This window comes from Diabrotica virgifera, chromosome 6, assembly GCF_917563875.1.
Source record: "Diabrotica virgifera virgifera chromosome 6, PGI_DIABVI_V3a".
Taxonomy (NCBI): Eukaryota; Metazoa; Arthropoda; class Insecta; order Coleoptera; family Chrysomelidae; genus Diabrotica; species Diabrotica virgifera.
In genome coordinates, this window is record NC_065448.1 from 27,089,560 (window position 1) to 27,109,397 (window position 19,838).

At 30.4% G+C, this 19,838-nt stretch overlaps 1 protein-coding gene across 1 annotated transcript in view; it reads left to right on the forward strand.

Annotated features, from left to right (window-relative positions):
• Positions 1 to 19,838, forward strand: part of LOC114333406 (uncharacterized) — a 45,825-nt gene extending 25,987 nt beyond the window's left edge. Inside the window, exons 4-7 of the mRNA XM_028283271.2 lie at positions 5,261 to 5,702; positions 10,212 to 10,462; positions 11,001 to 11,184; positions 17,653 to 19,838. Of these exons, the coding sequence (XP_028139072.1) occupies positions 5,261 to 5,702; positions 10,212 to 10,462; positions 11,001 to 11,184; positions 17,653 to 17,794 (1,019 nt within the window). The 3' untranslated portion in view covers positions 17,795 to 19,838. The remainder of the gene's footprint in view (positions 1 to 5,260; positions 5,703 to 10,211; positions 10,463 to 11,000; positions 11,185 to 17,652) is intronic.

Here is a 19,838-nt window from a genome sequence, read left to right on the forward strand (position 1 = left end):
ATGACGTTTTGTGATTAATCATTGTGCTATTAATCAACTTTTTTTTCATACGCGGGATCCAGACCTATAATATTAATAATACAACTTGCGCAATTTGAAAAAGGTGGTTTAAAAGGTTTTTTAAAATTTAATTTAAACTGTATTATTGCATTTTTAACACGTTTGTAGAAAAAAACTATTAAAATTTGTTAGAATATACAAAAATAAAAGTAGATGTTATTCTATAGTTGTTATGATTTACGTATTGATAGTATAGGCAATTTTGATGTAATGTCAAGAAAAATATAAAAATGGAATGTCAGTCAAGTTCAAGTAAAAGTTTTTTAGGTATTGTCCTGTAATTGAGAATGAATAAATTATAATTTTTGATATATAAGACGTTTGTAGAAAAAATATTGTATGATATAGGTGTTAAAAAGTACATTTTTAAGGCACTCATGTGAATTGCAGAATGAGCGAGCGAATCTTTCATATACGTGCCTTAAAATTGTGCTTTTAACATTTATATCATAAATAACTCTGTATTATTATAATTTTTGTGTATTTGGACTTGTCTACCTCGGGAATAAGATAATAAGTAATATTTACATTATTTTATAATTCACTTCGTATGTTTGTCACTATGTCTGAGAAATCTTGTAGCCCATATAAACAAAAGGATATAGCTCAGCGGTAGAGCGTTGGGCTGGAGATCAAGAGGTCCCCGGTTCAAATCCTGGTGTTTTCTAATCTTTTTTTAATTTTTGGTATTGTTTTAATAAAAATTTTTGGAAAGTAGTAAGTAAAAATTAATTTAATCTTTAAATAAAATACAAATAAACTGTCCGAAAGTATATTTATTTCATTGAAATCATATTTAGAAGTATAACTTCTTACGTGCGTACAAAGTACACACACATTATTTTTTTTTGCGTGGTAGGTAAGAAAGTTAGTTTAATATTTAAATAAAATACAAATAACCTGTTAAGTATATTTATTTCTTTGAAATTATATAATAGAAGTATAACTTCTTACGTGCGTACAAAGTACACACACATTCTTTTTTAAATACTGCCTATCAGCCCTGATACCAAGTTAAAAAAATATGAGGTCCATTTCCCCGATTTAAGTTTATTTGGGCCACTATTTAGTCAACTCAAATTACACGGCCTGTCAAATTTTTCCGGCCATTCTCTGTCTCTCTCTAGGACCTCTCTCTTGTATGTTGGCCGCATTAATTTTTTTCATGCCTATTCCTTGTCAGTACACCCGACAGAAAGTATGAAATGTTCATATTTCGATTGCTTCTAGTTTTTCGTGAGCGTCTCTGTCAGCGGCTAGACCTCCGCATCATATAGTAAGATCGAAAAAATGTAGCATTTAACTAGACCTAGTTTTGGGGGAAGGGACAAATCCTTGCATATGAGGGGCTTTTTCATATTGTTAAATGCTGCTCTAGCTCGTTCTATTGTCGCCTTAATTTCTGTGCCCTGTTCCCATTTTGCATTTACGTTGGTGCCAAAGTATACATAATACATATGATTCTACATGGTCAACTAGTATGTTGTTTATCCGTAACTGTCGAGCAGGTTGTTGCTTTTTGCTTATCAGCATCCATTTTGTCTTTTTGAAGTTGGGGCTGGGCCGTATTCCTCCCTAACTAAATCAGTGATTCCCAAAGTGGTCCAGGTGGACCCCCAGGGGTCCACGAGGGACTCAACGGGGGTCTACGTTGGCGTGAAATAAAAATGGGGGTTCACAAGTTGTAAGTGGGGGTCCACGAAAATTTTATAGTGATTTGGTATTTATTTAAACAAATTTCCATTTTTTTCGTAATATATCAATGGAAATCAATGGAAAAAATAATGTTTTAACAGTAGGGACACAAAAATATCATTATAACGCATTATAATAAGTTATTTTGATTAAAAATTTTATTTTTGTATAGAAAACATTAAAACACCGTTTTTTATATTTTGCTCCATTCCTAAAAAACATGTTCTTCGATTTGACTAAAAATTTGCCCACAGATAGCCATAACACAGGACTTTAAATGGTTAATTTTTTTTTTATAGTTTTACAATATAAAAAAACGCGTGGAATAATATCAGAGTCAAAAATATAGGCGTCTACTTTAAGTACAATTAACTCGGAAAATATCGACCGTACGAATAAAATGGTTAAAAAAATTGTAATAATTATTGTACACACTATTTACTTGAAACAATTTCAGTTCCTAAAATTTTTGTCGAAAAGTTGAAAATGGCGGAGATATTGAACAAAAACCACTGCTATCAAACCAATCAGATCTTATGCTCGCGCCTTTACCGCATACGTACTACCTGAAATATTGATTTTAGCAAAAAAAAATGAAAGATATTAAAATTGTATAAAATTTAATTCTGTTCATTTTTGTATAGGTACATTTTTGTTATAAAACTAACAATAAACAAGATAATTCAATAATTATGCTCTAATTGTTACCATTTTCCCCCATAACTCGGAAAATATCGACGGCACAAAAAAATGTATAATAAAAGAAATTATTTATAGGAAATCATATTTTCAACAATTTCAGTCCCTACACTTTTTGTCGGAAAGTTAAAAATGGCGGAGATATTGAGCAAAAACGGTTTTCCTTTAAAATCAAGATGGCGGCTAATGCAACAGCAGAATTCATTCGAGATTTTAAATTTACACTACTGTTGACCTCCTAAAGCTTAGAAAAATAGAATCTTGCTTGGGTAGCTCGGCATGCAAGATCAAATGCTAACCCGACTGGACTATATAATTTTGACTCTGATATTAGTGCATGTAACTTTTCTTGTATTGTAAAACTATACAAATTCTTTTAACAACTTAAAGTCCTGTGTTTTGACTATCTCTTGGTAAATTTTCACTCAAATAGAAAACCATGTATTTTGGGAATGGAGGTAAATGTAAAAAACATTATTCTACAAGTTTTCTACCCTAAAATTTGATCAAAACCATGTGTTAAATAAAGAAACTTGTTATAATGCCTAATAATCACATTTTTGAGTCCCTTCTATTAAACCATTATTTTTTCCATTGATACTTTACGATAAAAAATGCAAACTTCAAATAAATTCCAAATCACTGTAAAATCGCTTGGAATAGTATGATAAAATTGATCCAAATAATTGCATAACCCATACATCCAAAGTGAAAGTTTTCTTCCAACACCAAATTGTTCTATATGGTCCACATAATGTTCAGAAAAAAGTCACACCATTTTGAGCGTCGGGTTTGGGGGGGGGGGAGGGGGGAGAAATCGGTAAATTCGTAGTTTTTTATGTTTTTCGTCAATATTTCTAAAACTGTGCGGTTTAGCATGAACAACCCTCTATACAAAAATGTTCTACATTAAATTTGAAATAAAAAAGGTCCTATGCATAATCCTTCTAAAATGAACGGTTCCAAAGTTACGGAGGTAGTATAGTGTAATTGGTCCAAAAAAACGCCTAACCCAGACATCCAGAGTAAAAGTTTTCCTCCTACAAAAAATTGTTCTATATAGTTCACACAGTGTTCAGTAAAAAGTTACATCATTTTGAGCGTCCGGTTTGGGGAGGGGGGAAGATGGGAGAGAAATCGGTAAATTATTAGTTTTTTTACGTTTTTCGTCAATAGTTCTAAAACTATGATTTAGCGTAAACAATGTTCTATACAAAAATGTTCTACATAAAATTTAAAACAAAAAAGTTCCTATACATAATTGTTATAAAATCAACGGTTCCAGAGTTACGGAGGGTGAAAAGTGGAGGTTTTCGATACTTTTTATATTATTTGGACAATTGATGACGATTTTGGGTGGTGACGTTGACGTTTCTTCAAGGGCTTATCACTAACATACCATCGGCCACTGAAATAGCAAATTTTATTTACAAAAAAATTTCTTTCATCGGTAATAATATTATAAATTGCCCAAAAAATATAAAAAGTATCGTAAACCTCCACTTTTCACCCTCCGTAACTCTGGAACCGTTGATTTTATAACAATTATGTATTGGACCTTTTTTGTTTTAAATTTCATGTAGCAAATTTGTGTATAGAACATAATTTACGCTAAAGCATAGTTTTAGAAATATTGAAGAAAAACGTAAAATAACTACTAATTTACCGACTTCTCCCCCATCTCCCTCCCAAACCGAACGCTCAAATTGGTGTAACTTTTTACTGAACAATATGTGGACCATATAGAACAATTTTGTGTTGGAGGAAAACTTTTACTTTAGATGTCTGGGTTAGGCCTTTATTTGGACCAATTATAATATACTATCTCTGTAACTTTGGAACCGTTCATTTTAGAAGTATTATGCATAGGACCTTTTTTATTTCAAATTTAATGTAGAATATTTTTGTATAGAAGGTTGTTCATGCTAAACTGCATAGTTTTAGAAATATTGACGAAAAACGTAAAAAACTACGAATTTACCGATTTCTCCCCCCTTTCCCCCCAAACCCGACGCTCAAAATGGTGTGACTTTTTTCTGAACATTATGTGGACCATATAAAACAATTTGGTGTTGCAGGATAACTTTCACTTTGGATGTCTGGGTTTGGGTCTAGTTATACCATACTAGAATGATATTTTGAGAAAAAAAAAAGAAGAAAAAGACGGTTCGACCTTTATTAATTTCTTATTTTTTTCCATCCAAGTTCCCCCCACGCCCAGGCAATTTTCTAGACCCGCCACTGACGTTCATAGCTACGAAATACCACTTCTGCTGGGAGTCCACCGAAACCAGTAAATTTTTTAAAGTGGTCTACGAGAAAAAGTAGTTTGGGAACCTCTGAACTAAATTAACCCTTTCCATTGCGTGTTGTAATTCATCTATGCTACTGGCTAGGATCACCGTGTCATCGGCATATCTTATATTGTTCGTTAACTCACCGTTTATTTTTATGTCCTCATTTGTATTTGACATACATTTTTTAAATATTTCCTTGGAATACACCTCTTTTGATCTCCACACTTTCAGTAAGTTCATTGCCAATTTTTGCTCTTGCTGTTTGACCCCAGTATAGGTTTGCCACAATCCAAATATCCTTGTTGTCAATACCTCTCTTTCGCAGAACATCTATTAATTGTTCGTGATTGACATTGTCAAATGCTTTTCTAAAATCCACAAAAGGGATAAATCCTTATCAACGTAAAATGCTAAACAAGATAATGTCTTGTGATTTTGTGTAAATTGTTAAAATAAACTTCCATATTTGTTACGAATATGAATAAACAAGTTTTTTTATGAAATTTCAGATGATGTTCAACCTTGCTCCTCAACTTCTGCTAAAGAACCCTCAAACACATTTTTATTGGAAAGGTTTTTAACTATTATAGATAGGAATATACAAAACACTAAGTACGTCACTATCAAGGAAAAATTTCCTATGCTGCGGACTTTTTATAATAAATGTATAGAGGAATATGGAACCTCGAAAGGTTTTCAACGATTATTGACTGATAATATAGCGAAGACCAAAAAGTCTGCGATACAGTCAGTGATATGCTTCAATGAGGTGTTTCAGCATTTGAAGGAAGCTGTAAAGACTGGATCTATCGAATGTGATAAAGAACAATTAATTAAACTAAAGAAATTAGAAAAAACTATTAAGAAACTTGTAGTGATCATTAAAAGGTTGGAAGAGGCTGAGATTGACTTTGATCAAGAAGAAGATTCGTCTTATCTAAAAATGGACAGGTATTTTAGATTTTTGTATAAAGGTTTTTTACGTCTTACATGAAAAATAAAAATAAACGTTTTGCTACAATACTCTGGGCTAATTAGCAAAAATCATGGAAAAGTTATTTACCAGCAATTTTATTGCTGGAATCGAATTATAAGATCCTATATATTAATAATCTAGGTATGCAAAGTCCGCAGATAGTGTGCTACTTTTTTTATAAACAAAATGGCGCCGACAAATCGTATTTTTTTCAATTATTGCTCTATAACTCCGAAGATTTTAACTTTACAACAAAAACACCCAAATAAAAATTCACCGCAATTAAATTCTGCATATAGATATGTTTTTCCTGATTTGCTCCTACGAAAATTTTCCTCGGAAAATGCGGGTTTTCCCAACAAAAACTCTAATTTTCAAATAAAGTTTTAGGTAAGTAATTATTAATCAATAATTAAATAACGTAGTGACATCAAAACTTTCCTGGTATAGATTATATTTCCAGAAGCCGGTGAAAATTAAACGAATATTTTAGCAACAATTCAATTGTCAATTAACAATTTACGATCGCAATAATAACCAAAATAATCATGATACATTGATCAAACTTATAGAGATTATAAAGATGAGATGCTTATTTAATATTTTATCGACAAAATATAAATTTTTGGTTTTTTGCATAATCTTTAAATTAAAAAAAATAGTTATAATACGCTGGTCTAATTAGTAAAGTACAAAGAAAGGTTATTTACCAGCAATTTTATTGCTGGAATCGAATATTATGATCCTATATATTAATAATATAGGTATGCAAAGTCCGCAGATAGTGTGCTACTTTTTATATTAACAAAATGGCGCCCCCAAATCGTGTTTTTTTCAATTATTGGTCTATAACTCAGAAGATTTTAACTTTACACCAAAAACACTCAAATAAAAATTCACCCCAAATTCTACATGGTGGCATGTTTTTCCGACGAATATTTTCCTCGGAAAATGTGGGTTTTCCTAACAATCTCGAATTTTCAAATAAATTTTTTGGAGAAGTAATTATTTGTCAATAATTAAATAACTGAAATAAAAGCTTTCTTGGTATATATTATAACTGCAGAAGCCGTTGAAAATTAAACGAATATTTTAGCAACAATTCAATTGTTAATTAACAATTTACAGTCGCAAGTCAACAACCAAAATAATCATGAGACATTGATCAAACTTAGAAAGATTATAAATATGTGATGCCTATTTAATATGTTGTCGACAAAATATAAATTTCATTTTTTTGCATAATCTTTAAATGTTTAAAAAAATAGTTATAAACAAATTAACATTTCTCAGAAACTGTTTATTATATTCTAATTTTAAAAAATACTTAAAATGCGTATTTCAAAGATCTTGAAAATGAATGCTTTAAAAAAAATTTTCAACCATTTGCAAAAAAGTTATGAAACAGCAAAGTAAATTTACGATTGCTCCGTAGTTTATAATTTGTTTTAATTGTTTCAAAGCTTGAAAGTGAGTCTGTGGTACAATCTAATTACTCACACAGAATATCAAATATTAGTTCAATGGTTATATTTTAATCAAAGATTAAAAATACTTTTTTTGTAATTTTTAGCGCGAAAGTAGGCTTGATACAGAGCCGGAGCTAAAATGTTCACTCGAAGCGACTGACACGCAGCATACATAATATGTACTATGATTTTATTTATTAAGTGTACGTAGCGCGGCGGTCGTCGAGTCGAGTGAAAATTTTAGCTACAGTACTGTATTAGTCTACTTTCGCGCGTGTAAATTACAAAAAAATATATGTATAATCTTTCATTAAAATATAACCATTAAACTGATAATCGATATTTTTTGTAAATAATTAGCTTGTACTTGAAACTCACTTTTACGCTTTGAAAGAATTAAAAAAAAATTTGTGTGTACTTTGTACGCACATAAGAAGTTATACTCCTATTATATGATTTCAACGAAATAAATATACTTTCAACAGGTTATTTGTATTTTATTTAACGATTAAACTAATTTTTGCTTACTACTTTCCAAAAATGTTTATTAAAACAGTACCAAAAATAAAAAACAATTTAGAAAACACACGGATTTGAACCGGGGACCTCTCGATCTCCAGTCGAACGCTCTACTACTGAGCTAGACTCCCCTGGTTTTTACGGATTACAAGATTTCCAGATGTTGTTCTGAAGCTATTTTCTTTTGGCATTTTTACAATTTTAACTATTTAGAATGGGAAATAAGCCACAATATTATTAAAAAATGATTTTTATTAACGTTTCGACGCCCAAATCGGGTGCCGTTGTCAAAATACAAAATACAAAATTTCCAGATATAGTGACAAATAGATCAAATGAAGTATAAAAATACAATACAAAAATTATAATAAATATATTTTCTAAAAACACTAATATGTTCTTTCCACGCCCTTTTGGGACTGATACATACATAATTTAAAAGATTTAGCAACGAACTCCATACTGTCTGTGTGCGCATGCGCGCAGAATAATAAAAATTCACTCCCAATGGCGCCTAAAGAAGTATAACGTCAAAAATTATAAACAACGTAGTAATCGTATGTTTACTTTGCTGTTTCATAAGTTTTTTGCAAATGGTTGCAAAAAAGTTTTAAAGCATTCATTTTCAAGATATTTGAAATACGCATTTTAACTATTTTTTAAAATTAGAATATAATAAAAACTTTCTGAGAAACGTTAATTTGTTTATAACTATTTTTTTTAAACATTTAAAGATTATGCAAAAAAATAAAAAACTTATATTTTGTCTTTATAAGATTTCAAAGTTTGATCAGTGTATCATAATTATTTTGGTTATTATTGCGACCGTAAATTATTAATTAACAATTGAATTGTTGCTAAAATATTCGTTCAATTTTCACCAGCTTCTGGAACTATGATCTCTAAACCAAGAAACCAAACAAAGCATTCAGCTGGAAATTCATTCTGCGAAGCTCGTAGAGCAGCTGAATATAGGAGAAACATTGTTAGGAATATTGGAAGAAATCACGATCCTCAGTAATAGGGAAACGACAAGAGAGTATGAGATATGTACTTTCAGCACGATGGTACATCGCCTCATTACAGTCTTATCGTTAGCGACTTTCTAAATGATAATTTTGGTAATACATGGATCGGTCGCCGTAACTGCCCTCACAACTGGCTTTCAAGATTCCCTTATTTTAATCCAGTAGGTTGTTATATTTGGGCTCATTTACAATCACAATTATATTCTTCTGAAACAAATACTGGTCAACTTATTAGAAGAATACAAGAAACTGTCAGAGAAATAAAAAACAATCCAAATGCAATTCTAAGATCGGTTATAGCCACTTTACACGATGCAACTAATTGCGCAATTAATTGCACAATTTCTTGCAGCAATAGAAATTGCATCGTGCCATACGCCAATTGCACAGAAAAGCTGCAACTTCTTGCAGCAATTTCTTGCTGCAAGAAGTTGCAGCTAAATAGAACATGTCCTATTTTTCATGCAATTTTTTCTGCAATTTGGTTATATTTTTAGTAACTTTTAAGGCTAGACTGTTACTTTCGACATTCTGTCATCCTAAATTTCAAACTTAACAATTTTTGAGAAAACTAGAGGAACTTTTTACAAATTTCACGCTTCACAGATAACATTATTCTGGCGGATAACTTTAATTATGCAACATAGGGATTAATGAAACTATATTCTATTTTTATTTCTTTTGTATTTAACAACTTGTTTCCTTTTGTAAATGAATAATGTATTATAGGTATACTTGCATTAGGTATTAATTGATTTTGTTATACATAATACATATTATAATTTTCTCAAATTATAATCTAACATTTTTAATCTAATATATCTGATAACTCTACTCAAAAAATTATATTTTTAATTTATAAAAACAACATAACCTAAAATTTATGGTATGTCAAAGTTTCTGTCCATTTCATGTCAGTTTATGCAATTACTTGCACCGTGTAATCACTTTATTGCAGAAAGCTAGTTGCAACTTATTGCAGAAGTTCTTGCTGCAAGAACTTGTGCAATAAATTTCGCAATTACTTGCATCATGTAAAGTGGCTATTAAAAATATTTTAAAACGAGCAAGGAAATGTACAGACCAAAGTGGAGAACATTTAGAGCAATTAATTGTTATAGTTCGTATCAACGAAATTTTTTAGTTACAACATTGATTATAATATTGAAGGGGTTAATACCCCCTCCAATACTATAATCAATGGTTACAATGAAAACAACCTGGTTTTTCCCCATTCTTTATTAAAACGTTAAAAAATATTATCACAATTCTAATTTTTAATGATGTGAGTAGAGCTACAAAAATAGAAGCCATTGTAGTAAATAAGTATTTTTAAAATAAGAATTGATTCTTTAACTTTAATAATCTATTATTAAAAGATAACAATACCTGCTTTTTAATATGAGTTCTTAAAAATTTCAATACAATTTAAAATTTAATGTTTTAGTGCATGCATTTTTATTTTTAGGTATATGGCAAGACTGGACAAAGTTTATAAAAAGTATTGCGAGCTTATGAAGAAGAATCCATATTGTGGTCGCTTGACTTACTCCAAATTGATGTTTCTGGATTCCGAATATAACGAAATCAACAGAGCCATTATTAAAAAATACAAAAACAACAAAAAATTCCCTAGTTATTGTGATATCGAGAAGCTGATTACCAAAGTTGTCAAAGACAGTAAACTGAAGCTGAATGAATCTGAAATAAAAACTGAAAGTAAGTATACCTTAAGCAGTTTCTCAACTAAAACTTCTAAATATAGTGTGTACTTGCAAAGACATTCGTCTTTGCAAGTACACACTATGAGGGAAAGTAATTCCTCGGGAGCTGCAGCATGTACTATTATAATTGGTGTCAGGTGTTCGTTAATCTTCTTCCAACTCCACTCGAGAGAATTCTTCTTCTCATTCAGTCACTGCTGGTAGGTTCTGAACTAAAGTGCCTGGAAGCTCATGAAGTGGGGGGTAGTGCAGCTAACTTGAACAAAGAATGTATAGGCTGCTCTGCAGTAGCCTTTAAGTAAGACTGGTAGCGAAAACAATCTAGATTTTCCATATTTCTGGCCTCAAACATCGCAAGAAGGAAAAGCGTTCCGGCGTCAGCTACTGCACTGGGGTTAGCTTTGGGTTCGTTGAAGACTAGAAGTTTTCTACGAAAAGCGTTGTTGGCTTGCACTTTCCTATACGGTGTAATTTTCTCCAAAGTCACTCCAAAACGGTCATTGACTAGGCTAATTATCTTTCTCTTATTTTAGGTAAAAGGTGTTTTCAGAAGTTGGGTGAGTTACTTCAAAAGCGAAGACGTAAAGAACTTTATGAAAGCCATTATACATACTTAGAAGATACTGAGGATCCTGCCAGCGCAGATACGGATTTGAGTTCTGTACTGAAGAATAATTATCTAGAAGGACAGATCAAAATTGAAAAATTGGTCGAAGAGTAAGTCTTATGTACCTTTTTTATATACAGTAACCGCCACTTTACTAGACACACGGGTACATTGAACTAATACAGTCTACTCTGGGCTAATTAGCAAAATACAAGGAAAAGTTATTTACCAGCAATTTTATTGCTGGAATCGAATCTTATGATTGTATATATTAATAATATAGGTATGCAAAGTCCGCAGATAGTGTGCTACTTTTTTTTATAAACAAAATCGTGCCCGAATCTTTTTTTTCAATTTTTGCTCTATAACTCCAAAGATTTTAACTTTACACCAAAAACACCCAAATAAAAATTCACCGTAATTAAATTCTGCATAGAGACGTGTTTTTCCCGATTTACTTCGACGAAAATTTTTACCGGAAAATGCGGGTTTTTCCAACAAAATCTTTAATTTTCAACTAATATTTTAGATAAGTAATTGTTTATCAATAATTAAATAACTTGGTAGTATAAAAGCTCTTTTCGTACAGATTATAATTCCAGAAGCCGATGGAAATTGAATGAACAGTTTAGCAACAATTGAATTGTTAATTAAAAATTTACGTTCACTATAATAACCACAATAATTATGATACATAAGAATAACTATGATTTTTGTATAAAAACACACTGTACCTATCTAATGTACATTACAGAATAGAAATTGGACTATTTAAGCGGCCTCAGGAATATTTTAAAATTATAAACAATTTTTTGGCTTATAAACAAATAGAATATCTCGGGAAATATTAAATTAAATTAAATCATGAAAACGGTATTGGAAAAAAAGCGGCAGGACGCTTCTCAAAAGAAAAAAAAAACATTTAATTGTGATGAGTGGTTCCTGAGATACAACCGGTCAAAGTTGACCGGCATTTACGGCAAAGATATAAACAATAGGATCATAATTTTCGAACCATCACCTTTTTATTTTTCTCCTCTTTCTCCACACCAATTTTCATATCTTTAGAATACTCATAAAATATGTTATTATAATAAAAACTATCGATATTACGAGTGAAAATTGCCAAAAATAGCAAAATTCCAATCAAAAATTAGGTTGGAGAAAATGTAATCTCAAAGTTCAAAATCGGTATACGTTAAAAAAATGCATTTTCTCGGCTTCCCATGGAACAATTTTCTTCATTCTTTTTTTTGTTCCCAAGTATCTCGAGTAGAGCCACCTAAATAACGCATTACTAAATGTCAAAGTTGCTTTTGTTTTGTTATAATAGATTAATTTGTTTATAAGAAAAGAAAACTACATATTTTTTCAGTTGTAGACTTTTTTTAGATAAACTTACTACAAGTGTACTTTTTAACGTTAAAAACAGAAATATTCTCATTTGAAAGCTGTATAATTATTTAAACAATCTTTATTTAAACAAATTAAAAAATTTTGTTATAATAAATAAATTAATTTATTATAACAAAACAAAAGAAACTTTGACATATAAATGCGTTGGTTAGATGGCTCTACTCGAGATACTTGGGAACAAAAAAAGAATGAAGAAAATTACTCCACGGGAAGCCGAGAAAATGCATTTTTTTAACGTATAGCGATATTGAACTTTGAGGTTACATTTTCTCCAACCTAATTTTTGATTGGAATTTTGCTATTTTTGGCAATTTTCACTAGTAATATCGATAGTTTTTATTATAATAATATATGTTATGAGTGTTTTAAAGATATGAAATTTAGTGTGGAGAAATAGGACAAAAATAAAAAGGTGATGGTTCGAAAATTATAATCCTATTGTTTATATCTTTGCCGTAAATGCCGGTCAACTTTGACCGGTTGTATCTCAGGAACCAGTCATCACAATTAAACGTTTTTTCTTTTGAAAGAAGCGTCCTGCCGCTTTTTATAATACAGCTTTCATGATTTAATTTAATTTACTATTTCCCGAGATATTCTATTTGTTTATAAGCCAAAAAATTGTTTATAATTTTAAAATATTCCTGAGGCCGCTTAAATAGTCCAATTTCAATTCTGTAAAGTATATTAGATAGGTACAGTGTGTTTTTATACAAAAATCGTAGTTATGTATCATAATTATTGTGGTTATTATAGCGACCGTAAATTTTTAATTAACAATTCAATTGTTGCTAAACTATTCATTCAATTTCCATTGGCTTCTGGAATTATAATCTATACGAAAAGAGCTTTTATATTACCAAGTTATTTAATTATTGATAAACAATTACTTATCTAAAATTTTAGTTGAAAATTAAAGATTTTGTTGGAAAAACCCGCATTTTTCGGTGAAAATTTTCGTCGAAATAAATCGGGAAAAACATGTCTCTATGCAGAATTTAATTACGGTGAATTTTTATTTGGGTGGTTTTGGTGTAAAGTTAAAATCTTTGGAGTTATAGAGCAAAAATTGAAAAAACACGATTTTCGGGCGCCATTTTGTTTATAAAAAAAGTAGCACACTATCTGCTGACTTTGCATACCTATATTATTAATATATACAATCATAAGATTCGATTCCAGTAATAAAATTGCTGTTAAATAACTTTTCCCAAAAATGGCCTATTCTCCGATAATCTGCCCAGACTAGTCCTGTACCCGTCATTTGTTGCACTGTTTACTTTTATGTCTATTGACGTCTACTAGAAAGTCAGAAAAGGTATAAAAACCGATATAAACATAGAAAGTTGACAGATTATAGAACAGCTGCATTTGAAGTTTATTGTTGTCGTTGTATTAAAGTTGTAAAAGTCATAAAAGATTTTAATATATTTGGTGATTGAATAAAGTTATTTTTTCGTTATATCGCTTTAGGCTAGCGGCAGGCACCACCAAAATGACCAGGTACTGACCACGCAGAGGTGAATGGCTAGTTTTAGACATTCTGTATGTTTTTGACGGTGCTGAAAACGAAAATGAGGATTATTTTCAATTTTATGTGGGGGAACATTGTCAAAATCGCAATTTTACCCTAAAAATAAATAAAAATAAAATCATGTTTTTTTGTGTTTACCTCGCTACAACTCTGTTCCGTTTTAATATTTTTTTCTGACTTTTTACAGTGTATAGCTCTAATATTTCTGAAGACAACGGTACCTGTTTCAAGCTTTAATTCTCATTCTGATAAAGGTTATGATTTTTTCAAAGAAAAAGGTACGGATTTGTGCATTGTAAAGTTTAATCGCAAAAGTTAAGTGACGTAGTTTAAAATTTAGCCTCTTAATCACGTTTATGTTAAAATTGAGAGTACAAAGAAGTTTTCAGGAAAATTTTAGATCAAAATGTATTATAGAAAAAAGAATAATGCAACTTTTATTATCGACATTAGAAATCCCCAATATAACGGTTATTTTTCGAGATACTGACCATGGGTGGTGAATGGCTAATTTTGGTCTTAGATTATGTTTTTGACGGTGCTGAAAATGAAAATGAAATTTATTTTAAATTTTAGGTGGGGGAATATTGTCAAAACGCAATTTTACCATAAAAATAAAAAAGTGAAATCACGTTCTTTTGCGTTTAACTCGCTATAACTCTGGCCCATTTTAATATTTTTTCTAAGGTTTGTACACTATATGTTGCTCATTTTTTGACGACAACGGTATCTGTTTTAAGATTTTAGTCTTATTCTAGTAAAAGTTATGAATTTTTTAAAGTACAAAGTGCAGATTCGTGGATTGCAAAGTTTAATCGCAGAAGTTGAGTTTAAATTTTAAAATTTATCTTATTAATCACGTTTATGTTAAAACAGAGTACAAAGAAGTTTTCTGGAAAGTTTTAGTTACAAATGTTTAATAGAAAAAAAAAATGGAGCAACTTTTAATATAGACGTTATACATCCCCAAAATAACGCTTATTTGTCGAGATACTGACCATGGGCGGTGAACCGCTAATTTTGGTCTTATTTTATGTTTTCGATGGCGATGACAAGGAAAAAGAGGTTTATTTTGAATTTTATGTCAGGGAACATTGTCAAAATCGCAATTTTAACCTAAAAATGAAAAAAAAGTGGAGTCACGAATTTTTACGTTTAACTCGCTACAACTCTGTTCCATTTTAATATTTTTTTCTAAAATATCTACAGCATATATTTCTCATCAAAGGTGCAGATTCGTGAATTGCAAAGTTAAATCGCAAAAATTAAGTGACAAAATTTAAAATTTATCTATTTGATTACGTTTATGTTAAACCATAGAGTTCAAAGAAGTTTTATGGGGAGTTTTAGGTCTAGATGTGTTATAGAAAAAAGATGGTGCAACTTTTAATTTTAAGAAAAACGTGGTTTAATTTTATTTTATTTTTAGGACAAAATTGCGATTTTGACAATGTTCTCCCACCTAAAATTCAAAATAAACTTGATTTTCGTTTTCAGTACCATCAAAAACATAAAGTAAGACCAAAATTAGCCATTCACCACCAATGATCGGTATCTCAAAAAAATAGCGTCATTTTGGGGATTTATAATGTAGATGTTAAAAGTTTTCTATAAAACATTTTGATCCAAAACTTTCCAGAAAACTTCTTTGTACTCATGTTTTATTTTTGAATTTGATTTAAAATCTATATTTCAAATTTTGTCAGTCAAATTTTGCGATTAAACTTTGCAACTCACGAATCTTCACCTTGTACTTTAAAAGATTCATAACTTTTACTAGAATAAGACTAAAAGCTTAAGGGGCTATCCTAGTGTAAAAGTACTTAATGCATATACTCTTTTGGGAATTTCTAAAATGAAAAGTACTGCACCAATTGTTTTGAAAATTTGCATGAGCATTTATTATAAAAAGAAGCACGTGTAAAACAATTTTCATAAAAAAATATTGAAAATTAAACGATTTATGCGCCATCTACTGGGACAGTGAAAATAAAAACATGGCCCCACTGCTGCAGTGATTGGGACTAATAGAGATCCTGAAACATAAAATTTCAAAGTGATTATTGAAATATAAGTTATTACATATACCATCAACTAGGATTTTTAAAAAATATTAAAAGTTGAAAAAATAACGAAGTGTTGAAATTTTTTTTTATTAGCTAAAATATTTTCAGTTTAAAAAACCGCCAAATTGACATTTTTTTATCCGATCAAAAAACCCCTAGTTGATGGGTTAGAAAATAACTTATATTTCAATAGTAACTTTGAAATTTTATGTTTCAGGATCTCTATTGGTCCCAATCACTGCAGCAGTGGAGCTATGTTTTTATTTTCACGGTGCCAGTAGATGGCGCGTAAATAGTTTAATTTTAAATATTTTTTATGAAAATTGTGTTACATGTACTTCTTTTTATAGTAAATGCTCATGCAAATTTTCAAAACGATCGGTAGAGTACTTTTTATTTTAGAAATTCCCAAAAAAAAGTATATGAATTTCATACTTTTACACTAGGATAGCCCCTTAAAGCAGAAACCATTGTCTTCAAAAAAATGAGCGACATATAGTGTACAACTTTAGAAAAAAATATTAAAAAGGACCAGAATTGTAGCGAGCTAAACGCAAAAAAACGTGATTTCATTTTTTTTTTTTATTTTTAGGGTACAATTGCAATTTTGACAATATTCCCCCACCTAAAATTTAAAATAAATTTCATTTTCGTTTTCATCACGGTCAAAAACATAATCTAAGATCAAAATTAGCCATTCACCACCCATGGTCAATATCTCGAAAATTAAGCGTTATATTGGTGATTTCTAATGTCGACATTAAAAGTTGCACTATTTTTTTTTCTATAAAACATTTTGATCTAGAACTTACCAGAAAACTTCTTTGCGCTCTCTTTTTTAACTTAAACGTGATTAAGAAGCTAAATTTTAAACTTCGTCACACAACTTTTGCGATTAAACTTTGCAAGGCACAAATCCGCACCTTTTCCTTCGTAAAAAATTCGTTACCTTTATCAGGATAATAATAAAAGCTTGAAACCGTTGTCTTCAGAAATGTTAGAGCTATATACTGTAAAAATTTCAGAAAAAAATATTAAAATGGAACAGAGTTGTAGCGAGGTAAACACAAAAAAACATGATTTTATTTTTTTTATTTTTGGGGTAAAATTGCGATTTTGACAATGTTCCCCCACATGAAATTAAAAATAAACCTCAGTTTCGTTTTCAGCACCATCAAAAACATACAGTATGACTAAAATTGGCCATTCACCTCTCCGTGGTCAGTATCTCGAGAAATAAGCGTTTTTTTGGGGTGTTCCGCTCGTCTATTTATATCGTTTTCATTATTAGTGAGGTGGAGCCTTGAATCTTTACGGTGAACGATTTGCAGTATATTTTTTTGTAAGCAGATTGTTAACCGCCTCAAATCCTCTTTTCACTAGATAGGAAGATAAAAAATATATCAAAATCTTTCTTACGGCAATCTATAATGCAGAATGAGAAAAAGGTGTAGCTATCTGAAGCCAAAACCGTTGATACCCCTTTCTGAACTTCTGAACCATTTTACTAGGTACTGTATTAATTCGTGGGATCTAGGAATAATAATATTAATATATTTTAGGTACGTTTCTAAACAGGATAATAAGGAGTGCAGCGATGAGGAAGAACAAGAAGAAGAAGAGGAAGCTGTATCGGAGAAGAGTAGCTCGGACAGTGAAAGTGAGGGTGATGATGATAAGGGTAAAAAATCTGAGAAAACCTAATGTTTTTTTATATACAAATAAGTGTAAACTACTATGTTTAGATTTATAAATTTTTGTATCTACTACATATTTACTTGTGACATTTTTATGTTACACTGGGGTGCAAAATTAACCGGACATCTTAAAAATGGGTCATTTTTGATGTCTGGAATTTCCTAAACCTGTTGTCCGATTTTAGTGATTTTTTTAATATACTATAGCCTTATTCTTTAACAATATCAGTATTAGAGAGATTTTGCACCTCTTATTTTGCAATTCCGTTATGGTTACCTTTATACTACGTCTGCGCAGTAGCGAATATATGATCCGTTATCGTTATTAAACGTAAGGGATTCCGTAATTTACGGAGGTTTAAAGTAGTGCTTATCGTTATCGTTATAGTAATGGTTAAATTGCTTTGATGCCAGAATGTAAAAAGATCAGTAAAGTTACATTTACATAGATTCTAATTTTGATTACTTATAAATTAAAATATCAAAAACTGTTCAAGTATATGCTTAAAATTACAATAACGTTGTGAAGTGAGGTTATGTTTAAATAACGATAACGATGACACGAAAAACCTACTTGAGAGGCTGCAAAAACTCTGCTTTTTAACGTTGCCGTAATCGTTATGCTTAATAAAGTTAACCATAGCGGAGCCAAAATCAGCGATTATTTTAAGAGGTGCAAAATCTCTCTAGTGTTGCTAAACAGTTAAATTTTCATTATATACCGGGTGTACCAATCAAACTATGTTTTTTTCTAAAAGTTCGCATCACCCTGTGGAACATTCTAGCATTTATAAAATACTGAAATTAAATTCCAACTATAGCCTCATGTTTTTCAACATTTTGTTTTTTTGATTCATTCGCTTACATTGGACCATAAAAAAGTTAGGTACTTTAACAACTAGCCATGTTTTTCATCAATGCAGGGAGTTTTAATTAAGTATGGCCAACTTTAAGGGGAAATTCTGCATAAAAAAATAATGAGAATTTGCTTTATAAACGGTATGTCCGAAAATGCTTCGTTTCCGAGATAGGGGGTGTTGAAATTTTTATTACAAAATGACGATTTATTTATTGCTTTAAAATCGCTTGAGATTTGCAAATGAAATTTGGTCGGTTTTAAGACGTAGTTATTGCACATTTTTTGACATACAATTAAGCATTTAATATTCACCATTGGCGCGCATACGGGTAATATAACCGCTCATATTACCCGTATGCGCGCGAATGGTGAATATTAAATTCTTACTTGTATATCAAAAAATGTACAATAACTACGTCTTAAAACCCACCAAATTTCATTTGCATATCTCAAGCGGTTTTAAAGCAATAAATAAATCGTCAGTTTGTAAGAAAAATTTCAACACCCTCTATCTGAGAAACGAAGCATTTGTGGACATAGGTTTATAAAGCAAACTGTCATTATTTTTTCATGTAGAATTACCCCTTGAAGTTTGCCACACTTGTTTAAAAACATTCATGAAAAACATGGGTAATTGTTAAAGTACCTAACTTTTTTATGGTCCAACATAAGCGAATGAATAAAAAACAGAATGTTGAGAAAACATGAATCTATAGTTGGGTTTTAATTTCAATATTTTATAAATGCTAGAATATTCCACAGGGTGATGCGAAGTTTGAGAAAAAACACAGTGTCATTGTTACACCCGGTATACAATGAAAATTTACCCGTTTAGTAACAATAGTATTACAGCGATATTGTTAACGAATAAGGCTATAACATATTAAAAAATCACTTAAATCCGACAACAGGTTCAGGAAATTCAAGACATCAAAAAGGATTAATTTTACACCCCGGTATATTTACTATTTTAATGGTAAATAATCAAAATTTTAATTAAACATTATGTTAATATTAACCAAAGACAAGTTACAATATTTTTTTATTTTGAGAACGATTTGCGACCTGGATAGTGAAATGTCCAAAATAAGCGTATTTTTAATTAAAATTGTGATTCTCTCTTATTAAAAATAGTAGATAACTTGAATCTATACGTATTCAAAGTATTATAAATAAAATAAACCTATTTTTT